The following is a 23,213-nucleotide window of genomic DNA, read 5'->3' on the forward strand; positions in this document are numbered from 1 at the left end:
ATATGAAATTTCTACTTTTGAAATTATTTAAGTACAAGTATTAACGCTGGCTGATCATTATATTATCTTTGGCTAAAGAGTAATTGAACAAACTATGATCAATTTATAGTTCAAAGGTAATGTTACTGTGGTCAGATTTTTGTAAAATATTATTTCTAACCTTCCTTTTGCCTCTTTGGTGACTACAACTACAGTCCTTCATTTAAAACAAACTATTTTTATAACAAAACTTAATAATGTAAAGGTCAAAAAAGAAATTAAACCCCGCTGCATTAATAAAGTCTGAAATTTTAAACGACAAACATCCATAAATTGTAAATCTACGAAAAAAATTGTTCTTTAATCGTTAATTTTTTTTATTTGGGCATCATTAATCATATTTAATATAAACTTGTTCGTTGGGAACCATATTATTATTGTTACTAGCAGCGATGTTTTGAACAAAATATTTACTCACAAAAAACAATTTGAAATGTCTGTATTCATTTTGCTCATTCCTGCTAGAAAGGTACTATGGAAAACACAAATAGGTTTAACAATATAAGCACAACAATTGTTATTTACATTTTCCTTTGGTTTTGAAAACTATGGTTCAAAATTACTCAGAGGAAGATACGTCCATTCTTTTTCCTTAATAGAGAGTTGTTGTACTAGGTCTGTCAAGATAGACCTTACGTTTCAACTGCCTAAATGAATAAGCTTTATCAAAAATGATTTTAACAATTAAACGTCATGGTTCGTACATTTAGCAACCTGTGAACTTTATTCGAATATGATGCTAGTTAGAATTAATTTAATTAAAAATGAATAACTGAATAATTATTATTGTTCGTTTTAGTGATGGCCTTACTATAACCTTTTTCAAATCTGTGAGGTTTTTTACTGGTTTAAAAAAATGGTTAAATTTCAATCAAATTAATTAAGGCACCTATTCAATAATAAGAGTCAGAGCTATTTTAGGCGACCAACATCAATGCCAACATTTGTTTTTAATTGAAAAGCAACTTATAAATAGCAGTTAAACTTATCGTTGGAATTTGTTTACCAAAATCGTAAAAAAAATTAAGTTAACCAAAAACTTTAATGTCCAACGAAAATGACAAACCAACTTGATCTTATACACAAGTCTAAATATCATGAATTTAAAAATTTAAAAGAAGATTTATTTAATTAAACCAAATTCTTCGAAAGCCATTATATTAAAAAAGGTTTTAGACTATTTTTTTAATTTTGAAGATTAAAAAGTCGGTTCAGTGTAATATTTTGATATTAATTTCCTTGATTATTTCATTTTTGCTTGCCTTTAGTTTCCGTGTTTTCCATAAACAATTTTGTTGAATTTTTGCAGCAGCGTGTCGCAGAGATCAACAAGACCTTCAATAAAACGGTAAACTGGTTATATATTTTTTAAATATATAACCTGGCCACCTGAATTAAGGGCTTCAAAAGTCGCATGATGACTTATGCCTAAGGTGGTGCCTTGGGTATTAGCCTAGCTGATTATTATTATTATTATTATTATTATTATTATTATTATTATTATTATTATTATTATTATTATTATTATTATTATTATTATTATAATTATAATAACAGGAACTAATTTCATTATAGAAAGCGACTAAGATGAGACACGCATATACGAATTGTAAAGGGTATTTATTTTAAAACCTGGGCGAAAATAAAAATAAAAACAAGTACAAAAATAAAGCGGGGAGGTGAAATTTAGATATATCGGTCTAATTTTCTAATCTCAGCTTAAAGGTTAGAAATTAGGGCATTAAGCAAACCAAACTTTTTAACGACGTCACTGTTGCATTGGTGGTTTCATCTTCAAATTGATAGGTTTCTTATTACATATATTGTAATATAAAAAGCCATTCCATTGGAAATCAAAAATCGTAAATAACTCTGTGTAGACGACTTAGATTTTTTTCTTACATTACAAATACCACTTTTCAACTAGTATTGAAGACCGTCTCACAATTATAGCGAACATATTCGCTACAGAGTTAAGCATACCGTCAACCCCTGTAGCACATGAAATCGTTTTAGGGTCGGGGTACAGTCGAAAAGTCGCTTTATAGTCGACGACCAAATGCCGACCTAAAATCGTCCAAACTTTTATCGACACTAAAACCGTAAATCCTTTTTTGGGACTATTTATGGTCGGTATTCCGACCATTATCCGACTTAAAATAGACCTTACATTTAATTATTACCCCTGTAGCGCAAAGACTCGATTTAAGGTCGCGTTTTGCCAATTAATCGCTCAAAACTGTGAAACTATGGCGATTTAATAAAACAAATTGAAATATTTTTAAAATAACTTCCTTTCTGTATTATATTTTTTCGAAAAAGATTATATATTCAATCTGAGAATGTATTCTTATTAAAAATCTCTCAGATCAAGTAGGTAACATTCGTATAGCTAAATATGTTAGGCTAAGATATTATTAATGAAGATTTATTCGTTACTTTTCCTGAGCCCCAAGAAACTCTAGAACCCTGTACTGAAGGTTCAAGAGCTTTCCGATTGACGGAAATAAACTCATTGTTTCACTCCCGTTCATGGGACTTGACCAACTACATACATGTATATAGCTATATTTACGGTTTTATTTGGTCATTTTCAGTCACTTAAAATATAAAAAGTAAGTCGTTTCGACGTAATGATACAGTACATTCTAAGTCGGGATGAAGTCGTTTCGCAGTCGGTTCTTAGGTCTATTAAAAGGCGGTAAAGAGTCAACGTTTTGTAGTTGGCCCACGGTCGGCGGACCCTTTTACCCCTAGGACATTTCGACCCTAAATCCAAGGTCGGCCGACTTTAGTGTTTAGTACCTTTTGCCGACGTTGGCCAGACTCTAATTTGCTACAGGGGAATTAGTATCAAAATCACACTAAACAAAAAGTCATTGTTGCTATTTTAACCGTATACCGCTCCTTTGGGGGAAATTCCCGCTTGTCCAGATTTACCCCATTCGACTTTCAAATGTTGGAAATTATTAATCGGAAGCAGCATTAAGCATTCTGGGTGTAATTCCAGCCAAATGTCTAAAGCTGCTTAATAGATGTTAGTATCCTCTTCTGTAAAGCGTCGTGCTTGCATCCACAAACCAACCTGTCCCGTAACATATCGTCCAGAACAGCTCCATCGTGTAATAATAATAATAATTGAGCTCGTACCGCAGTATAATTTCGGAAGGAACTGGGTTATAATGTTTGGTACGTGCTTCTATTAATCCATCAGATGTCTTGTCCTTCGGATTCGTCGGTGGAACTTTATTTCCCAGAGTGGCGTAAGTTTCAGCCACGACGAATATCAGAAGTTAAGCTTTTCTCATCATTGGTTCAGTGACTTCAATTGCGATGAAGAACTGTACCAATCTCTCAACAAATACAACAGCCAGGACTCCAATTGACTATTGAAATACTCTAAAAAAATTATAGGTGTCATATTAAAATGTTGTCTTATGGTAAACGATAGTATATTCCTTAGATTTCGTCTAAAGTACCTGTTGAATACGTTGCAGAAAACAAACTTTCACTCCCACCCATCCGTTGAATTCTGTCGCTATTTGTTATGTACTACGTAAATTAATAACATTTGAGTTACATTTATAAAAGTCTTTATTACATGAGTCGATGAATAATTACAATGGATGTTCTATAGAACATTCACCAACAAGGAGACGACCCGACGTGATAATCACTGATTTTGTTCAAACTCGGGTATAGTGCACACCTCCATGTACCTTAAAAAATCTGCCTGCGAAAAGTTGCGACGGGCTTACGTTTTTCCATGGCAACCGAAACGTTTTTGAAAACATGATTTAAATTTTTCCATTGAAAGTAACATGGGAATCTGAAGGATTTTAAGCCCCCCCCCCCTCTGAAACCTTTTTGTTTAATTTCAAAAACGTTGAAAATACATTTAAATTGATTTTAAAAATTTAATTTAATCAAGTTTAAATGCAATTTGGTCAATTGGGGGACCATTAAAATCCTTCAGATTCCCATGTTATCGGTTGCCATGGGAAAACGAAAGCCCGTCGCAGCTTTTCCCTTGAAGGTTTTTTAAGGAACATGGAGGTTTTCATGTTACCAGAGTTTGCACAAAATCGGTGATGATCACCTCGGTCGTCTCCTTGTAAGTATATTTATAGCATTTGTATTGGTTATTTTCTATGGCATTTCATTGGTGTTTTCTATGATGATTATATCAAACCAGACTAGTTATTTATATAGAAATGGTAAACTATTTTCGGCGGAATTTCTATGGAGTTTTTTACAATTATTATATAATAAGTATTTACAATCTAATGAAACATATATAGACGAAAAAACTTTTAACCGCCAATCGACACGAAAAGTAGCCCAATTGGCGTTTTGACAAACTTATGTGGCATCATTTGTTTTAACAAGTTTTCCGCTGAAGATTCAGCCAACAACAAGAAAATTCTTTTTTCAGAGCATGACAGAAGTGTTTTTTTAATTTTAGAAATTATATTAATCAATGACAAGCTTCGAATTTCGATTAAAGGTTTTTTATTTAACTGATATTATTGAGTCATAGTGGTTGTCTTAATGAATAGTAATTATTTCTGATAGCCCTGTCTACTGCCAATTTCGTTCACGCTGAGCACGTTGATCAACCATAACTTTTGTTGTCTCGCGGATTGCAAAACATTTTTCAAACTGCAAACTTAGGAGCCGCACGTATGCCGCGATATTTTTGTGTTAGGTTAAGTCGTTTAGGTTTAGCAATTAAACTGCAATTTGAACAATGTTGATGTCGATAAAGTTTATTTTTATAAAATGGATAGAGGAAGGTTACCCCAAATGGGACGTTTTATCGGCTGAATATGCTCTGAAATATGATTTATCAAAAAGAAAAGAAATATTGGATAATCCCGAAACATTAGTTGCTGAAAACTTGGATTTCCACTCGAAGAACTCTTTCCTGGTTTCTTTCTTGGTTCTGGTAAGCGTTCATTTATTATTATATTATTATGCTGTTTTACTATTAACATTATCATTATTATGAAGGAAAAAATGAGGAAATTAAGATAAAAACAACTTCTTTAATGCAGGGCCCCTTGAATCGGCTTAGAGAAAATGTTCCTTAGGACGATAATTCTTAAAGAATTGTTATTCCTCCAAGTGCTGTGAGTTTGCTCAGATATAATTGAAATGGTTTAATCAAATGTAAACCATATTTTTGGCCAATAGATGCAATATTTATTACATAAACAACAAAAATAGCTAATGAGCCAAATATTAGATCAACCTAATCCAATCGATAGGAGGAATGAGGAGTTGTCTACAAATTACCGCAACCGAAACGAAAAGTATAAACGTGTTAAAAAAAAACTTCGGGAATAAAAAGGTTTGTATTGAAACTATTATGAACAATAAAGTTCTTCTAAGGTGAACTATACATCTTTTACAGAAAGAACTTAACTTATGGCAGAACTAAGAATATTGATCAGGGAAAATAAATCGAACTCTAAGTCTTCAAGAAGCCTTGAAAGTTCAATTGCCAGCTCATCGCATGACGTAACAATTCACGAGAATGAAAATCAAGTCTAAGAGTTTTTAAGTAAATACAGGTCACACCTGATAAGTTAAAAAATATCTTCTTAAGGCTCACTTGTTATAACCAAGAAATTAACGATTAATTTTTTAGTTTGAAAATACATATTTAAAATATAAAGGGTAGACGTTTACAAATAATACATATTAAATTCTAATTTATTTCATTATTAGAAAATTGGTAAGGGATCGCCAAAGGTTGAAAGGGATAATCGGAAAGTGTGACCGGCCCGTAGCCAAGGGGGGGTACGGGTGGCGCCCGTACTAGGATCTTTTTTGCCCGACCTAGCGTTCCTCGAAATAAATTAAAAAAGACCGCACTGAATACTACTCGCCCCTCCGACATCTATAGCCTGGCTTCGGCCCTGAAGTGTGAATGTTACAATGGAGGACTTGTGCTAGAGTCATAAAGCCGAAATGAAGTGAAAAGTTTTCCAATATATTTAAAGGGTTTCCCGCCCTCCTGCTTGCTTTAGAAATTGATAAGTTTTGATTTTTATAAGCTATGAACTGGCAGATTGTACAATACTTTATTTTCCGATATTTGAAATTTCTTTATCCTGGCTCACTTTTACAGTTAAATAACCGTAAGCATGACACTTCCTGTTGTTTTAATTGACTTACCGAACCTTAAATTAAAGCCGCCGACTTGGACTTGCCATCGGACTCAGTAGTATATTATCATCCTTGGAAATAGTATAGGCCGCTGCTATTTAACCCCGATATACAGTGGCAAATAGCCTGTTCATATTAACCCCCAATTTCGGTGGGAAATAGCTATTAACTACCAAAAGTCGGGTTAAATAGACACAAACTTTAACCACCGAAATTCGGATAACATAAACAAGGCAAATAGTATAATTAAGTTTCATCATATTTTAGACGCTAGTGGGCCTTGTGCTGATATACTACTGGATTGTGCAATATATCTGTAATAAGTTCAGTTACAATTTTTGCTTATGTTTATAGTTGTTATGTTTCTTACAACGAACAAGAATAAGTTGTGTCTAAGGCCTCTGTCTCTCAAAATAATATAGAATATTTTCGTGTTTTTGTACAGAGAACCAAGTCATTCTGTTATTACGTATTAACTTTCTTTACTATTGGTCAAATTATCTATACTTCGATTATGAAGGATTTAAAAGTCATGGCGAATTTAGTATTTAGTAAAATTGTATAAAAGAGACACGATACTTCATGACTGATTAAAAAGGTGTATTTGTAATATTTACAATGAAAATAAAATTAAATTTAAAATTACAACCAAATATCAACCACAACTCTTATCCGGTGACAAATTATTTCTTCCGTTTTTTTGCCACTTTAAAATCTCCCTAGGGTTTTATGTCTAACGGACCGTTATCTTGGTTTAGTTTTCCCAATTTTATAATTAACACAGATTCTTTAAAATTTCATTTATGCCAATTTGATTCCTTTTTAATATTTCCGCACTATCCCATTCAATTGTATGATCATTGTTTTTGCTTAAATTGGTAGCTAGCCCATTTAATAGGTTTTGTTTCTTTATATCGTTTTTGTGTTCAGCCTCACGTTTTTTATACCTACGTTTGGTTAGTCCAACAAAAATATTATCACAATTACATGGAATCGAATAAACAATTCCCGCTTCATTTTTTATATCAATTTTCGATTTTTTTTTCAACTGGCGATTTGTTTTTTCGCTTATACCTTTAAAGGGATAATAAAAAGCGTAAATAACCTATATTTTATTGATTCTTATTCCAAAAATAAGTCCAAAAAATATACTTAAATTACCAAAAAAATAAACACGATTTTTAATTAAATTAAAACTTTTAGAAAAACGGGCCTTTGTGATTTCGATGCACCCAGATTGTATTCTGCGCTTTTACCGATTCCGCAGTGGCAGCCAATAACATCGCGTTTTAGCTCCAATCTCAATAGCCAATAACGGTTCGCGTTTCATTATCGATTTCGAAAGCAGTGTAGCAGACAGGAGACAGCTACTGTGTTCTACAGTTCGCTAAGGCCTAATCGAGTAATCGTTGTTTACGGACATTTAGATTTCCTCGGAAATTGCTATGTTATTTTTTTTTGAAATCTGAAAGTATATATTCCATTCTTCAAAACCTGGAGATATTAGAAGCTGATTTACTTATTTGGTAAGACCAATTTAGGTCAATACTGCTACATTCAGATTTTAAACTTCACACATGTTTCAGATCATACTTAAAAAACCACATTTACTATAATTATGCCTGCTAATGTATGTGCAGTTTATAACTGCGACAATACCCGCATAAATACCAAAGGAAAAGGAGTTCGATTTCACGTTTTTCCTAAAGATCCAGAAATTAGACTGCAATGGATTAGAAAATTGGATTGGGTTCTGGTCTCAAATTTAGGAGTGTGTTCTTGTCATTTTTCTGATGACTGCTATAATTACAATTCTGAAGGGAAAGAAATATCCCTTAAACGAGCTGCGGTACCAAATGTGATTGGTCCTACACAATTAAAAAAAAGTAACTGAAGCCAGTGACAAATCAAATTCTGCGAGTGCAGCAATATCCATGCCAGGGCCATCAAATGTTGCAGTATTAGAGACGAGTTTCCTAAAGCAATTACATCATCCCAAGAGACTGTATTCAGTGGAAGTGATAAGCCACGAAGCCAAATACAGTCGGACTGACGTCGTCGAAGCCGGTAGGCCCGCCGTCAATTAACGACTTTGGAAAACTCGCATCAAATGTCCGCTCCCCGACGAAAACTCGGACTCAAATACAATTCTTGACCAACGGAACCCTATAATATTCGACCATTACCAAACGCTCTAGGCTTTTGGGAAAACTGGTATCGAACCCGGCTCCTATTGCTGCGAACCACTCCGCCACCCTAATTACCAAAGCTAATGCTCTTATCTTTAATTTGGTGGTTTAAAAATTTTAAAAACAGATTGAATTATTTAGGGTTTTGCTGCAGTTTATGCTCTAATGCAAAACAAAACGCAATACGCTTATAATGACCCTTCAGTTATATTTCTCAGAATATTTCCCAGCCTAGACCAAACTTAATGATGAAGGACTATGAAATTGGTCTACAAAATACCTTGAAACGTTACTTTCCAGAAGCGTCAATTAAGGGTTGTTGGTTCCATTATATAAAGGTTTAAATAATTAGTTTTAATGCATTAATTAGTTTTTTTTTTAAATTAGGCTATATTTAGAAGGGTTCAATCAGGACATTGCAGGCTGTGTATACGGTTGGTGGAGCTGCAAGAAATGTTATGAACCTGATGATGGTTCTTCTTCTCTTGCCTTTGAACCAAATAAGGAGGAATGGAATGTAGTACATCTGAAATTCAGGGAATTTTATTGTAAGGTTTTCTAATATTTATGAAAGCCGGCATACTGTCCTCTATGTACAGCCGCTCTATGTATGCCTAATTAAATAAAGCTATCAGAAAGCAAGTTCTTGGTGAATGAAAGTATATAGCTTTAATTTAATTTATCAATTATAAACTTTTTATCTAGACCATCTGAAATTACTGGAAGACTCAAATAAACGTGATCATTAATAAGCAACTAGAGGGCTTAAATTCAGTTTGGTTTCAATGGGCAACACAAGGAAAACAACAGGTATTTATATTAAATTATAACTTTAGTTGTATAGGATGCCAATTTTATTATAATGTTATATTTGTAGACGAATTTAAGACATTTCTGCTCAACTTCTTAACAATGAAATAACTGTGAAACGGTTTCTGGCAATTACCAGAAACTGCATAAATCCAGATGGAGTTTTAGAACAAAATAGATCTGGAGGAGTAGCACACGCTCCTGGACTTCCTCAACCCGGGGCAGGGCTGGTTTTCGACAGGTCGCTGCTGGTTTCCAACAACCACAAGCAAAAAATGCTCCAGATACAAAATATTTCAGAGTGCTCCAGCACCCATATGGAGGTTTGAAGCTCGAACGAGTACAACCAAACCAGCGCGCTCATCATCAAGAACTTCCTGATATTGTAAATCCAATGGTTCATCGTGCTGTTTCGCAAGAGAATGAAGACAGAGCAAAATGCTAATGGTGCTGCTGTATTTTAAAGGACATCATTGAACCAGTGGCTGATGGTGCAGTGGGTGTCGAGAATGAACAACAGGATCACCACGTTGATGAAGATGCTAGAGTGCAAGCTATTGGTGCTGTATAACAAGAGGATGAACTTCCAAATATTGATGTAAAAAATAATTGTTATATTATGTGTGGTTTTTAAAGGATATGCTTCAAACAAAGGCCTACATAAACCAGGAAATGTGTTACATTTGCCCCAGAAACCTTCCCAGAACTGTAGCTTACCCGTGTTTGCATGCTGCTAGTTGCACACGTCTACGCAGACTAGAAATTCGAAATACATGCCCATTTCCTAAGATAATTTGTGAAAATGTATATTATTATTTTTTTAATTAAATCAACCCCAGCATAACAAAATCTTCGGATCATTGACCTTTAAAAGGGTTGACCCTGTTGTCGGCGTACAGTTGGGGCGACCAGGTTGAATGTCATAATGGCCGACTTTCTGCAATATAAGTCGGCACGGTAGCGTTTTCAATGTTACGGCCCATATTGCCTGACTATCGGTTTAGTTGATGGGTGAACGTTGCATTTCTTTTTGATATAATAGTTATCCCAACATATGCATCCGTCGGCCCCTGTAGCAGATACGAGTCGGGCCAACGTCGGCAGAAGCTCACCGTTGGGCCAATTTCAAAATGTTAATCTATACCGACTTTTAATGAAATGGAAATACGAGTGCTTAAAATCGCGAATTTCCAACTATAATATGTTATATAATTCCTAAAATTTCTGACATTTTAAAACATGCGAATTATGCACTGACCTAGGAAACTTGGCGTTACAATTTACTATTTGCATTTTGGCATCAAAAATCTCGAGGGGCTGATCACTCCGCGTAATCGGTGTACAGAGCCGTACCTTTGACTGTACTAATGGGACTACGCGTAATCTTTGAAGTCCCTGCCTTTGGCAGTGCTAATCTAAGCGTAATCCGGTGTACAAAATTTAAAGAAGTGGTTAGCCCCTCGAAAAATCTAAATTGATTTTGTTTATTATTTAAAACTTATCATTTAGATTTAAGCCAATCTTTGAGTTGATAAATTTATAAATAATCTTACAATCTGAACCTTTAGGGCGTGAATCCCTTAACTATTAACGTAAAAGTACTCTCTAAAATATTCATCGTTGACTGATGGAGCAACAATCGCTATTTTGGTTCCATCTATTGCTCCAATTATCCTTGAAATATATGCTTCTTTGGAAAATCTTGTGAAAATTTTACTTAAATGGCTTAACTTACGCTTCTAACCGTTGACTAACTTAGAGCAAGGAATAAGTTTCGGCCTATCGCTAATTGATAGAAACTTACTGCGTAAAATGGCAAAGCTATCAAAATCTTAATTTTAAAATTTAATGTTACCTTAGTGTCTAGAGTGAACTAACTTTAATAGTTGGGGGAATTCCTAAAGAATTTCGAGTCGAGAGAATATCCTCAAGCCTATCACAAAGAACAAAGGCTTGGTATTTTTTAATTCTAAAAGGCCTTTTGAACCTTAATTCCTCAAGCTCAAACGCATTCGCACAATCTTAGCTAATCGTAAAGTTTCACGTCTAATCAAATCGGTCATCATGGTAAAATGAACTTCCTTTATTGCGGTCCAAATGTTCGGTACAGGCTCTCACCGACAGGGAAAGCCCGTTTCGTTCGGTTAAAGAACATTTTATAATCCCCCTCAGCGAAACAAAGATCTACCGATCGTCTCAGAATAGGGCCCCTGAACGTACCACAGGGGTCTCTTGTTTGGGTCGAAAATCGTACTAGTTGATTTTGAAATAAAGTGCAATATTATATTAAATAATGCCAACTGTGTTTCTGAAATCAAACGGGGCACGCGGAAATTCTAAGAAAAAAACCGTGCGAGCTACAAAATAATATCTAATTAAACGAAAATATAGGAAATATTGTTAAATTCCCAGCAAACACAAATCGTCCCTGGTACGTCCCAACATGGTCCATAGAGCCCAGCTTGGTCCCGTCCAAAATTCGTCCTACGGGACAAATAACGAACGTCCCAATCGACGTCGCATAGATCTCCACTATTCGTCCGAAATGTTTCGTCCATCAATGCTATCTAGAGGCGCGTTTATCAGCAATTAATTTTAATTTGTTTCACCTGTATTTGTATTTGAGCTAATAATGATTAATGAACCACAAAATATTAATTTTATTATTTATATTATTATTTAAATTTACGAGTTTATTTAACGTGAATTAATGAAATTACGTGTTAATTATTACTATCTGTTCTTAATTTTTATATTTTTTTATATTATTATTTTCTTAAATTTTATTTCCATTATTTTCATTTGATGAATTATTTCTACAATCACAGCCAATTACTGCGAAAAAGCTGATCTAAGTTGGCCGCGCTAAAGTCCTTTTAAAATATCTGGTAGCCCAGTTTGTAGTTTCTTTTGTACGACGCCATTACTCGATAGTTTGGAATCGGTCACCATAAAGTCCATAATCTACACAAACGTTAAAGATTATAACATAGTAATCTCTAGTATCGCTGATAATATATCATAAGAGTAAGTATTTTATTAAAAAACTGTTTGATTTTTTTGATGATTTTAATTCGATTTTTTTAATGTGTCTTTTACAGTGGAAGGAAGAAAATATGTTTGATCAAAGTCTATTTTGACTCGTTACCTTTATTGAATATTCATCTTCACTCTCACTGAATGGTGGACTTATAGCTCAAATGTGTTCCGTGAATAGTTTAGTGAATTTGTATTTCCAAAAGTAAACTTTGCAGTGTATTCTCCGAAAGTTAAGGAAGGAAGGTTCGCTGTTTTTAAAGTTCATTTTGGACCTGTACATGTTTCAATTTAACTTTTTAAGTTTATTATTCATTACTCTCACTGAACGGTTCGCCTAAAGCTTTATTTCATACTGTGATATTTTATATAGTTAAATTGTAATTCCAAAAGTAAGATTTGGATAGATATTAAAAATAAGCTTCGAGAAACAGCAATTTCTAGAATACATTTTTCATCCGATAGTCTTAATTTTTTTAAGGAATAGTATTAAATGGCTTAGTTTTATTTTGCTTCTGATTTGAAAATTAATTTTATTGTTTTTTTACATTTGTATAAGGAAGGTTATTTAATTTTTTAATAGTTAAGTTCAAAATTTATTTTGTTATATAAAAAGTTTTGTAATTTATATGTTAACTGCTAATACTTAAGTTTCCAACTTTCGAAAACCTATCGTAAAAAATTAATAACCTTATATAATAAATTTAAATTTCAATTTGTATGCAGAGTTCGTGTTATTACAATCAAATTGTACACTTGTTGCTGGATTTTTTCCATTATCTTGTATTTTAATGTTTTGAATAAAATTTTAATATCAAGTTTGGCTCTTTAAATTATTTGTTCAGAATACGATATCCAATGAACGTCCTAGTTTCATCCCTATTGAGCCATGATTGAACCAAATTAAAGGCCTAAAGACATCTCTAGGTTTTATAGAAAGACATCCAGGGGACGACCGCCGTAATTGCCGTTGGACGTCCTTTAACGTCCAACCGACGTCAACCCCGGATTTTGGGATGTCCTACGGACGAAGGCAAGATCCGAGTGTGACGTCTATCGGATGTCCAAAGGACGTTTTTGTGTTTGCTGGGTTATAGGAAAGCATTGAAATGAAGGCAAATTTTAATATTCATGAAGAATGGTCACCCTGTAGACATTGATTTCGGGGCATCGTCTCAACTAACCAAACCTAAAAGTCTCAGTGAACGTCGAGAATTAGAAATAAGAATGCCGTGTAGAGATTTTGCAGTAGTTACCACGGGAAAAAGAATTCAAAGAAGAAGCTAAGCTTGATGCATTTTAAGTAGACTCAATATTCGAATCAAAGTTCAAAAACCTTTAGACTGTATCCAAAATAATTTTGATACTCTTTCATGGCAATGCAAATGTCGAAAGTGGATTTTAGATTAACAAAGCTATGCTATAGAAAAATCTTCACAAAAATTTGTTGAAATAAATGATGGAATTATATATATTAAACACTTTTCAGTTTTGTAAAGGGAGCAAGGGCCAGGTCTGAAGAAAGGGTAAGAAAATTGATAAAGCGATAGAAGAAAAGAAGATAATGCGAAAAAAAAGCTTTCGGCAACGCGCTCATAGGAAGACTAAGAAATTGAAAGTGATATAAATTTCCATTGCTGCTTTTTGTAGAAGTAATTTTTGCGATATTTTTATTTAAATGTGATATTTTTCTAGATAATCATTAATTTTTGTCTTAAATAAAAATGATTGAAGCTACGTATTTCCCTCTAAACGTTTTTATCTGACTCTAGTATATTTTGTCCTAAAAGTAATCTGACCCTAAAAGTTTAATTTTTTGTCCATAAAGTGTACATTTTTTGTCCTAAAAGTGATTTTAACTCTAACCTCATATTTTTTAAATGAAAATTCAAGTCTTTTGTATTAACAAAACTCAATTGTTTAGGTTTGTAACATTATTCCTATAAATTTAACAAAAATGGGCAGGGTAAACCCTTACGGAAATTGTTTATTAAAAAATTCGACTGACCAAAAACATTTATCAAGATTCTATCCGTTCTAAAATTGATAATGATTTAAAATTCTCGTTAGGGCAACCGACTCTACCAACAGGGATTATAGAAAGTTTATGGGAGTTTAAATAAATGTGGTTATTGATTAAAATTTAATATATGAAGTAGCTCTTTTTAGATTACAACAACTTCAGTGCATAAATAAGCATTCTCACACTACAAACATGTATTAGAAACTTGGATACACTTAAATGGATAGTTTTCGAGAAAACAATTTCAGTTTAAATGAAGAACCCCTGAAAAACGAACACTATTGGGTGATAGCCATCTCAAAGTAATGCGATTGCTAAAAAAAGCCTCTTGTGTGGTAAAAATTCCATAAATATTTTTTTCTTTAGAGACGACCCTTTCTTAATTACCTGAATAAGCCGACGCTAAAATCTATTTCCCTGAAATTAAAATTATTCGTATTATGAACACTTATTATAGTTTATAGAATTTAAATGCAAGCCCTGACTTTCAAGGGTTAATAGCACGATACGCGCGCAGTAGCGGCGCCAGGATTTTTGGGGAGGTAGTATAGCCAACCATTTGGAGATCCCCCACCACAATGTTTTCAAATCCGTCCACTTGGGTTATTTAATTTTTTTTAAGCAAGTGGGGCATTTATGGTTAAAATGGGTACGCAACTAAATAATTGTAACTTATTATGACTTAAAAATTACTAAAATCAGAGTGTGTTGATCCTTTTTTATGTACCGATAACAATGAACAAATGAGTGGTTATTTACTTATTTCCACGACTGAGTTCTTATCTATCAATTTACATGCATTCCTTCGGTACTACGCCTGTACATCCATTACATCAGAACTTACAACTTTACGAAAACGAATGTACGTAGGTAAACTAAGCAGCGACGGCGATCCCGTGGGGGCTCTGGGGCTTGAGCCCCCACAGGGAAAAACAAACTGGGGCAGAGCCCCCATAGAAGTAAAATTGAGAAAAATAGCAATCATTGAAAAACTTATAATCTCACTGCCTTTATTTAGGTCCGAATTCAGTCTTTTTACAGAAGTAATTTTGAGATTGCAGATGCGAGTAGCATCAAGATGATATAACCGTAAAATCAGAAATACATGATATGTATTTCTAGTAAAATTGATTTCGATAGATTCGTCTAAACAAAAAATCGCTCCGTCGTGTACCCTCTTTTACCTAAAATACCTTCGTAATGTATATGGTCAAGAAAGGCTTAATTATCTATCCATGTACACAGATATTTTTCTAAAGATATCGACTTAACTTTTGTTATCAATGTATTCATGGACGGATGAGATATTAGAAAGAACACTTTAAAAAATATATATCTAGTAAGAAAAATTTCGAGCTGTAAATTTTCTTGCTTAAGTTTCAATTATATGGATTTTTGGATAAAAAATTAATTGCTCGTGCCCCCACAGAAATGTTTTCCGATCGCCGCCGCTGACACTAAGTAAAGTAAGTTTAAAAACCCCTTAATTGTAAAGATATAATTAAAGATACAATTTGGGTATAGTAGTGCTCGCAAAAAATTAAAACTAAAAAATAAACTACTGTTATGATATGTATTTCTAGTAAAATTGATTTCGATAGATTCGTCTAAACAAAAAATCGCTCCGTCGTGTACCCTCTTTTACCTAAAATACCTTCGTAATGTATATGGTCAAGAAAGGCTTAATTATCTATCCATGTACACAGATATTTTTCTAAAGATATCGACTTAACTTTTGTTATCAATGTATTCATGGACGGATGAGATATTAGAAAGAACACTTTAAAAAATATATATCTAGTAAGAAAAATTTCGAGCTGTAAATTTTCTTGCTTAAGTTTCAATTATATGGATTTTTGGATAAAAAATTAATTGCTCGTGCCCCCACAGAAATGTTTTCCGATCGCCGCCGCTGACACTAAGTAAAGTAAGTTTAAAAACCCCTTAATTGTAAAGATATAATTAAAGATACAATTTGGGTATAGTAGTGCTCGCAAAAAAATTAAAACTAAAAAATAAACTACTGTCAAAGAAAAGTTACTCGTACCTTTGAAGGATTCTTGCGTATACCACTGTAGATTGTCATATACCATATCTGTTCTCAGTTGCACTCAATTTATGATTAATTTGCACATTAATTTGAAGATTTAGCCTAGCTGTTGATCTGCTAGAAAATGACTGTTGCTTTCTTAGGAAAAGTGGTAGCAACTGAAGAAGAGTCCAATTATATTGATCGGAAATATATTTTAACCAGCTAACTTTATGCTGATATATTCAGAGCTGAATTGCCATGCACATGAAAACTCTAATGGCACATTACCATAAAGTGGCAATCCAGTTTATCAGCAAGGTATTATTGACAATATACGTACTGCCACTTTCATGTATATCAGTGAGCTTATCTCTCCTCAGGGGTATTCAAAACATAACAATAAAGTTCACTGGCTCTCATTTTGGTTCTACGGAGGCGCCTATACGAATGCCGGATCAAACCTAATTCATCGCCTACACTACTTTAGTGTGCTATCATGATGAATATAACTCATCTGAATGGGATCCATATCGCCAAGCAAGTACTTATGTCATTGAGAGAGTTCAGTATATCGCTGTAAAATTTGTTACGGGTGTGTCATTCTTATAGCCTTTTCTTAAAAAGTATCGTCCAGGGTTTCATCTTACAATTGTTTCTACTAATTTATTAACAACGCACCCAGTTTGCTAGTTTTTGAGGTTTCTGCTGCTTATAGGTATACCCATGTTGTACAGGGATAGCAAAAAAATTCAGCTTCCCAATGTAGGACAGACAGGGTGGTTTGATGGTTCTTGGACATTCTTGTTATTCTTAATTTGCTAACGACGCCTACTCCTGACATTGTAACATATTTCTGTACTTATTTATAGTCATTTTTGAACACCACACAGGACCATGCATTATTTGCTATTATTGTAACCAACAGTTGAAGGGTGGTCATTAGGTACAGTTAACTTTCCTTTAAATATTCTTGTAATTTAGACACTACAAAAACTTTTGTAAACGCTTCCTTCTCCAGTTGTGTTTTGTTTTTTCAAATGGGAAATACCAAACATAACGCTTCGCATGATAGATATATATTAGATTTATCATAACAGACTTATAATCTTAACAGATTAGTAGAATCCCTGAAATGTTTTCCACTGTGCCTCATAGCCAGGGTTGGCAAAATCCTTGTTTTTTTTTAAAAAGAACAAAAACAATGTTTTTTATTGTTTTAAACAAGATTCATTGTTTTAAACTGTTTTTAAAGCGAACAATAAAAAACACATAATAAACAATAAAAAACTATGTTTAAAACACGTTTTAAACTAATCATTATACTTATGAATCACGAGTAAACTCATTTAAAGAAATATTACGTATCATTATACGTATTATCATAAGTGGCATAATTACCCTAAGTGTGTCAATAAGATGAATTTTTCCATGATACCTTGTTTAACGAAATTGACGTAAATGACGTCATTTTCCAGTGACGAAATTTACGTAATGTGTTTGCGAAGCGGCGTCTGCGGCGCGAGCATTAAAAATACCATATAGAGTACTTGAACGGATTTCGCGAGTTCTACGGTTCTTTGGTCTGTTTAGAACAAGCTCAAATGGAAGATTTTCTGTGGGAAAGGCTCCTATTGGCACACTTAGGGTAATTATGCCACTTATGGTATTATAAATAAACTCACAGGGAGAAGAACCAATGAGTACACGCTTATTTAAACGAGCCAAGAATTTCGCTAAGCGTTGTTGACCAACCATTGACGGCCTTAGGGTTTTCGATGCCCCATGCAAATACTACCTAACCCGTAGTAGGGTTTTTAATATAGTTATCATCCTGAAATTTTTGGTCGCACAGAACTAAGAAAAGGGAAAATATCCACACATTGTTTTTAGTTTTGGTTTATTGAAATGTGCACGTCTGCAGTCATAAATCATCACAAATAAACAATGTTACATAAAATAAGATTTTAGGTACCTCTATAATCTTAAAACTTCCATCACGTCATAAAATTTCTAAAAAATCGAGAAAGGGGACCGAAATCCCTTGATTTTTATCTTGGAGTGCCGCCTAGTCGGTTTTAGCCCGATCTGTCCAGACCGGCCGTGTTTCTTGTTACTTAAAACCCGGCACAACCCGACTAAACAGCAACCCTACTTTTATCTCGTGCATAGGTAGTGTCCCAAATAGATGTATATTGGCAGCTATATAAATTCTATTTAAACAAAAAGACAAAATTCAATGCGCTTGTAGGATTTTTGCACTGGTATGAAATTTATGAAATCATATCGAGCCTTTTCAGTCGCTCTTTTCAGAGAATCTTTAAATCAAACTACCCGTTATAAATACAATTTACCTTTCTTAAAGCCTTGGAATGGTTTTTTCTACGTTTTCCCTCATATTGAATAACGAAAATCTTACAAAAAACAATGAAAATTTACCTTAAAAAAACATGTTTAAAACAGATAGTTTAAAACGTTTAAAACAAATTGGTGTTTGTTTAAAATAATTGTTTTAAACGTGTTTTAAACACTTGTTTTAAACCTTTTGTTTAAAACTTGCCAACCCTGCTCATAGCTCATCTAAATTGATGTTTTAGTTCGTAGAGTAGTGCCATTTGAGTGGCATATTCTGCTATGAAATGCTAACGTTAATTTAAGGAATATCCGGAGGTTTCAAATGTCTTTTATTCCTAGTTTCACCTTCTTCATAGATTACTTGAGATTCGTCAGCATTTTCATTATCTATGCTATTTTCATTTAGTTGCGAAACACCAGGCGGGTTAAGAACGTCTCCATTCATCACACTTCAATAGGTTTTATATTTGTACCTAACATTTCGTTGATAGGAGCTGATCTTCTTAGAAGACCTTCCACATTTAACTAAACCACATATAATATGACAGTTTTTATCTTGCGAATGCTTGTTTTGCATATGGGTTAACAGCGTCGTAAACTTCTTTGAGTAAAAAGGACATTAATCAAAGCTGAATAATCCTGCAGAGGCGGCCATATCATCTATAATATCCATTATACACTTAAGCGTTTATTGGTACCAATTTATCTAATATTATTAAGATTCCGTAAAAACATTATTTTGAAATTTTCCCGCCTTTTTTCTCGAAGAAAAAAGCAAACACAGGAAACAAAATTAAAGTTGCTTGGTTTTAGCCTACTGACCTGCATTTTTCTCAATAAGAGCGTCCTTGAATTATTTCGTTCACAATAAACGGAAAGAAGAAAGATCCACTTGTTTCGTGAACCACCTGAGTAAAACCACCCTTTGTGTATACCCAAAGAATTTAGGCGGTAAAGCATTCAAGTAAACTATGAAACCCCACTATTGAAAGAGGTATTGTCAGTTCGGACAAATAACGTTCTTGTCAGGCGAGACGAACGGTTAGTCACTAGTTTGGCTTTTACGAGCGGGTTCTTATTACTAAAGTCGTTAAAATTTTTATAATTTTACCACATTTATTTAGCATAAGTATTAGAACATCTAATGGAAGATAATGGCATGTTATTGTTGTTGTGCTTTAGTGAAAGCAGACGAAAAATTCAAATAAAAGATGATATCTACCAATCATTAATGGAGGAAAAAACTGAGGATTCTTAAAAAGATTTCTGTTGACAAGTTTTTTTTCTTCAGGTATGGGTTTATGATTTTACATTTGTCGAATAAAGGGTAGTTAAATTATTTTGGATATTTATGATATAAAAGAAGAGCTATTTTATAAAATTGAATAAAAGAGACACGATACTTCATGACTGTGAATAAACTAAAAAAAATTACGGCGAGCTTTCGAGCCGTGGCTCTTTTTCAATTTTTTGGAAATACACAATTTTAATCACAGTCATTAAGTATCGTGTCTCTTTATTCAATTTTATTAAATAAAAAATTACCATGACTTTTAAATCTTTCACAACTTGCTATTTTATTATTGTCGATTTTTAGACTGTGGAGAAAATTAAAATTTCACCATTAGCTCTTTAGAAAGTTAATTGAATGTTTCAAAACCCAACTTTAATAATTCAGCTCAAGTGCACGTGATTTTCAAAATGGTCAGAACCTTCGACTTACTAAAGTATATGTTCATTTTATTATTAAAGGCCCAATTTCGGAGATTTACCATCAGTATAAGAATTGTTATGCTTAAGATCATAAGTAACTCAATATCTATAAGTATGTCGAGAATTTATAAACACTGTTGTGGAAGGAATGCGTAATAATAAGCTTCGAAACTGGAAACCCATTGGTCTCTACTCACTGCTGCGAAAGTTACTACTAGGTTAAGAAATTTACGAATTTTTATCATTCAGTGTCATACTTATACATATTACATTAGTTTTGATATAATATTGTATTATGAAAATTTATTATTATTTTTATTTCTATATGTATTTAAATTAATACGTATCCCTTTTAAGAGCGATTTCTTGAAGATTTCGAGGTAGATACTTCCCTTGTAGCATTTTAGAGTCGAGCCGACGTCGGCTAGTCTCTTAAAACAGAAAGGTCGGCCAACTGTCGGGCCACCCCACTCTAAAAAGTTGAAATGTCCTAGTAAAAAAGTAGTCGATCGACTAAAAAATTCGACTCACTTCCCATGTATGTCCTACTCTTAAATGACTTTGGGCCGACTCGGAAATGACTATGGGCCGACTTCACAGAGGCATATTTCCGACGTTGAGCTAACTTCATATACATACAATTCCGACTCGGAAATGGCGTTGGGCCGACTTCAAATTAAATCACACTTCGGAACCCCCACTTAATACCAATTTGATGCTTTAACAGTAATTTAGCTGAGATTCAATCGTTAATAATTTTCAATTATTTGGTAAACACAAATGAGCTATTTATCTAAATAGAAATAATCGAACTCACTCAAAACATTGTTCACAAAGCTATTATTAATTGATAGATATTTGTTTATTGAAAAACTTACTGTGTTAGTGTAGCTTTAATTTATTTCTCAAGATTTCAATGATTTTTCCATTGATTTGTAACAGAAAATTAAGCGCACAACAATAACACCTCTCACGCGAGTTAGTCAATAAAATTCTAACACGCAGCTAGTCCGGAGATGGCGCGGCGAAAGTATCAACTGGCGCGCGCTTTTGAATTTTTGAAACTATGAAGCGTTTGAAAAACTTTTTGTGCACGTATACATCGAAAAATCAATATATATTAATTCATTTTATTTTTTTAATGTAATAAGAGTATAATTAATCAATAGTCGGCCTTAAGAGATTTGGATTGTAGTTTATTTTTGAATTTAAATCATTTAAGCTAGGTATCCCCATCTCAAGGTTATGTCTTTGAAATTAATTTCAGAACTCCCACATTTACACTTAGAAGATAGAGAAGGAGCGTTAAAAATCGAATTTTTTGAATGTGAATTTTTAGAAATTAGAAAGGAAAAAGTTTGCCCCTGGGCAAGCCTTAATTCAAGGGGGGCGCCAGGGGATATTCCCGCTCTAATGCCAACTTAAGCATCCAACCGAAGAGATATAGGCATTATTGCAGTTATTGTCCTTATCAAACCTAAACTCACCTATTCTAAACTGATATATATTAGGAGTGTATAAACACTTTAAACCACTTTTTAAATATTTACTGTCAAAAATAGGAGCATTGGCGGAATAAATTAAAGACCAGATTTAAGTGTTTCCGAAAAAAAATAGGTAAAACATATGTAGTAGAGAAAAATAAATTAAATTTGGAATATCAACGCACAAGAATCTCCCTGCAGCAGAAAAAATTATTTTGTCCATGTTGTAGGGTTGAGGTAAATAGATTTTTGGTTAAGTTTTAAAGAAATGCTTAAATGATCAGGTAGTTTGTACTCCATTTAGCCTGCAGTTTTCGATGTATCATTGGAAGATGAAGAGAGTATTAAGGCTCATAAGTCGTAGCTGGATTAAGCAATGAAAAGCAATAAAATAGTTTGGCTCATTGTAGACACAAAAATGTACAAGACAATGTCAGATAGAAGAAAAGTTATTAGAGAAGCAAATCTGCAAAAAATGCTAAATGAGTATCCGGCTCCTAAGGATATCAGACAGGTATATATTTTTCTATTTATTTGCTACTTAATAACAAGTTTAATTAAATGTATATTATTTTTATATACTTGTTCCTAGAGTTCGAAAGAGTTTTTTATTTAAACTATGAAAATATTTGATTACTAGTCAAAAAAATGCGGCAACTTTAAGGGACGAAATTCTGAAAGAAATAAACAAAGAGAGTTTGGAAACCCAAGAAGGTAACATTAAAACTAATACCTAAATGTGTGCATCCTTTTGATAATTAGATGAAAATAATAATTATAGCTTTCAAATTATCTGTTCAATTATTTTAAAAATATTTTAAGAATTTATAATTGATTAAACTTTAAATTCCGTATTATAATGAAAAGTAAACTCCATACTCAGGTTAGATATCCAAACTACTTGTTTATGTTCAATGCCTGGTAGCAGGACATACATTCGTTTCTTATGTTTATTTTTATATTTTTCTTAAAGTTTACATATTATTTAATGTAATAATAATTATGAAAGTTATACTTATAATTGATTCCCTTAGAAATCCATAGAATGGTTGTTATTTTTCTTCGAGTAATTGTTATTTTAACGTACACAGAATTAATTTTTTCTTTCTCAGACGCTCAAGATTGGTTTTCATTGCTATTAATGCCTAAGATGTTCAACAACTACGAAAGCTGTTTTTGCAAACAAAAAGTGGTATTTCAAGAGCGCTGAAATTTCCTGTCATAGTTTATTCTGGAGATGAAATATTTTGCAATAATTATGAAATTCATGTTGATCAAATCAAAGTAATTGAAACGTCAAATTTACAATATGCAATGACTTGTTTATTTCCTGCATATTGGATATTTAACTGTCAATACTC

General features: G+C 33.2%; 1 protein-coding gene and 1 long non-coding RNA gene across 2 annotated transcripts in view; both read left to right on the forward strand.

Moving 5' to 3' along the window:
- LOC149926251 (uncharacterized) overlaps nt 1-23,213 on the forward strand; it is a 385,527-nt gene that overhangs the window by 153,336 nt on the left and 208,978 nt on the right. The gene's annotated exons all lie outside the window — the stretch shown is intronic.
- LOC149926258 (THAP domain-containing protein 2-like) lies at nt 7,832-9,783 on the forward strand. The gene is made up of 4 exons (XM_090161928.1): nt 7,832-8,099; nt 8,155-8,280; nt 9,291-9,535; nt 9,679-9,783. Exons 1-4 carry the CDS (start codon nt 7,832-7,834, stop codon nt 9,781-9,783), a joined length of 744 nt encoding a protein of 247 aa, XP_090018054.1.

Source organism: Leiobunum rupestre, chromosome 10 (assembly GCF_980474605.1).
Source record: "Leiobunum rupestre chromosome 10, qqLeiRupe1.1.hap1, whole genome shotgun sequence".
Lineage (NCBI taxonomy): Eukaryota > Metazoa > Arthropoda > Arachnida > Opiliones > Sclerosomatidae > Leiobunum > Leiobunum rupestre.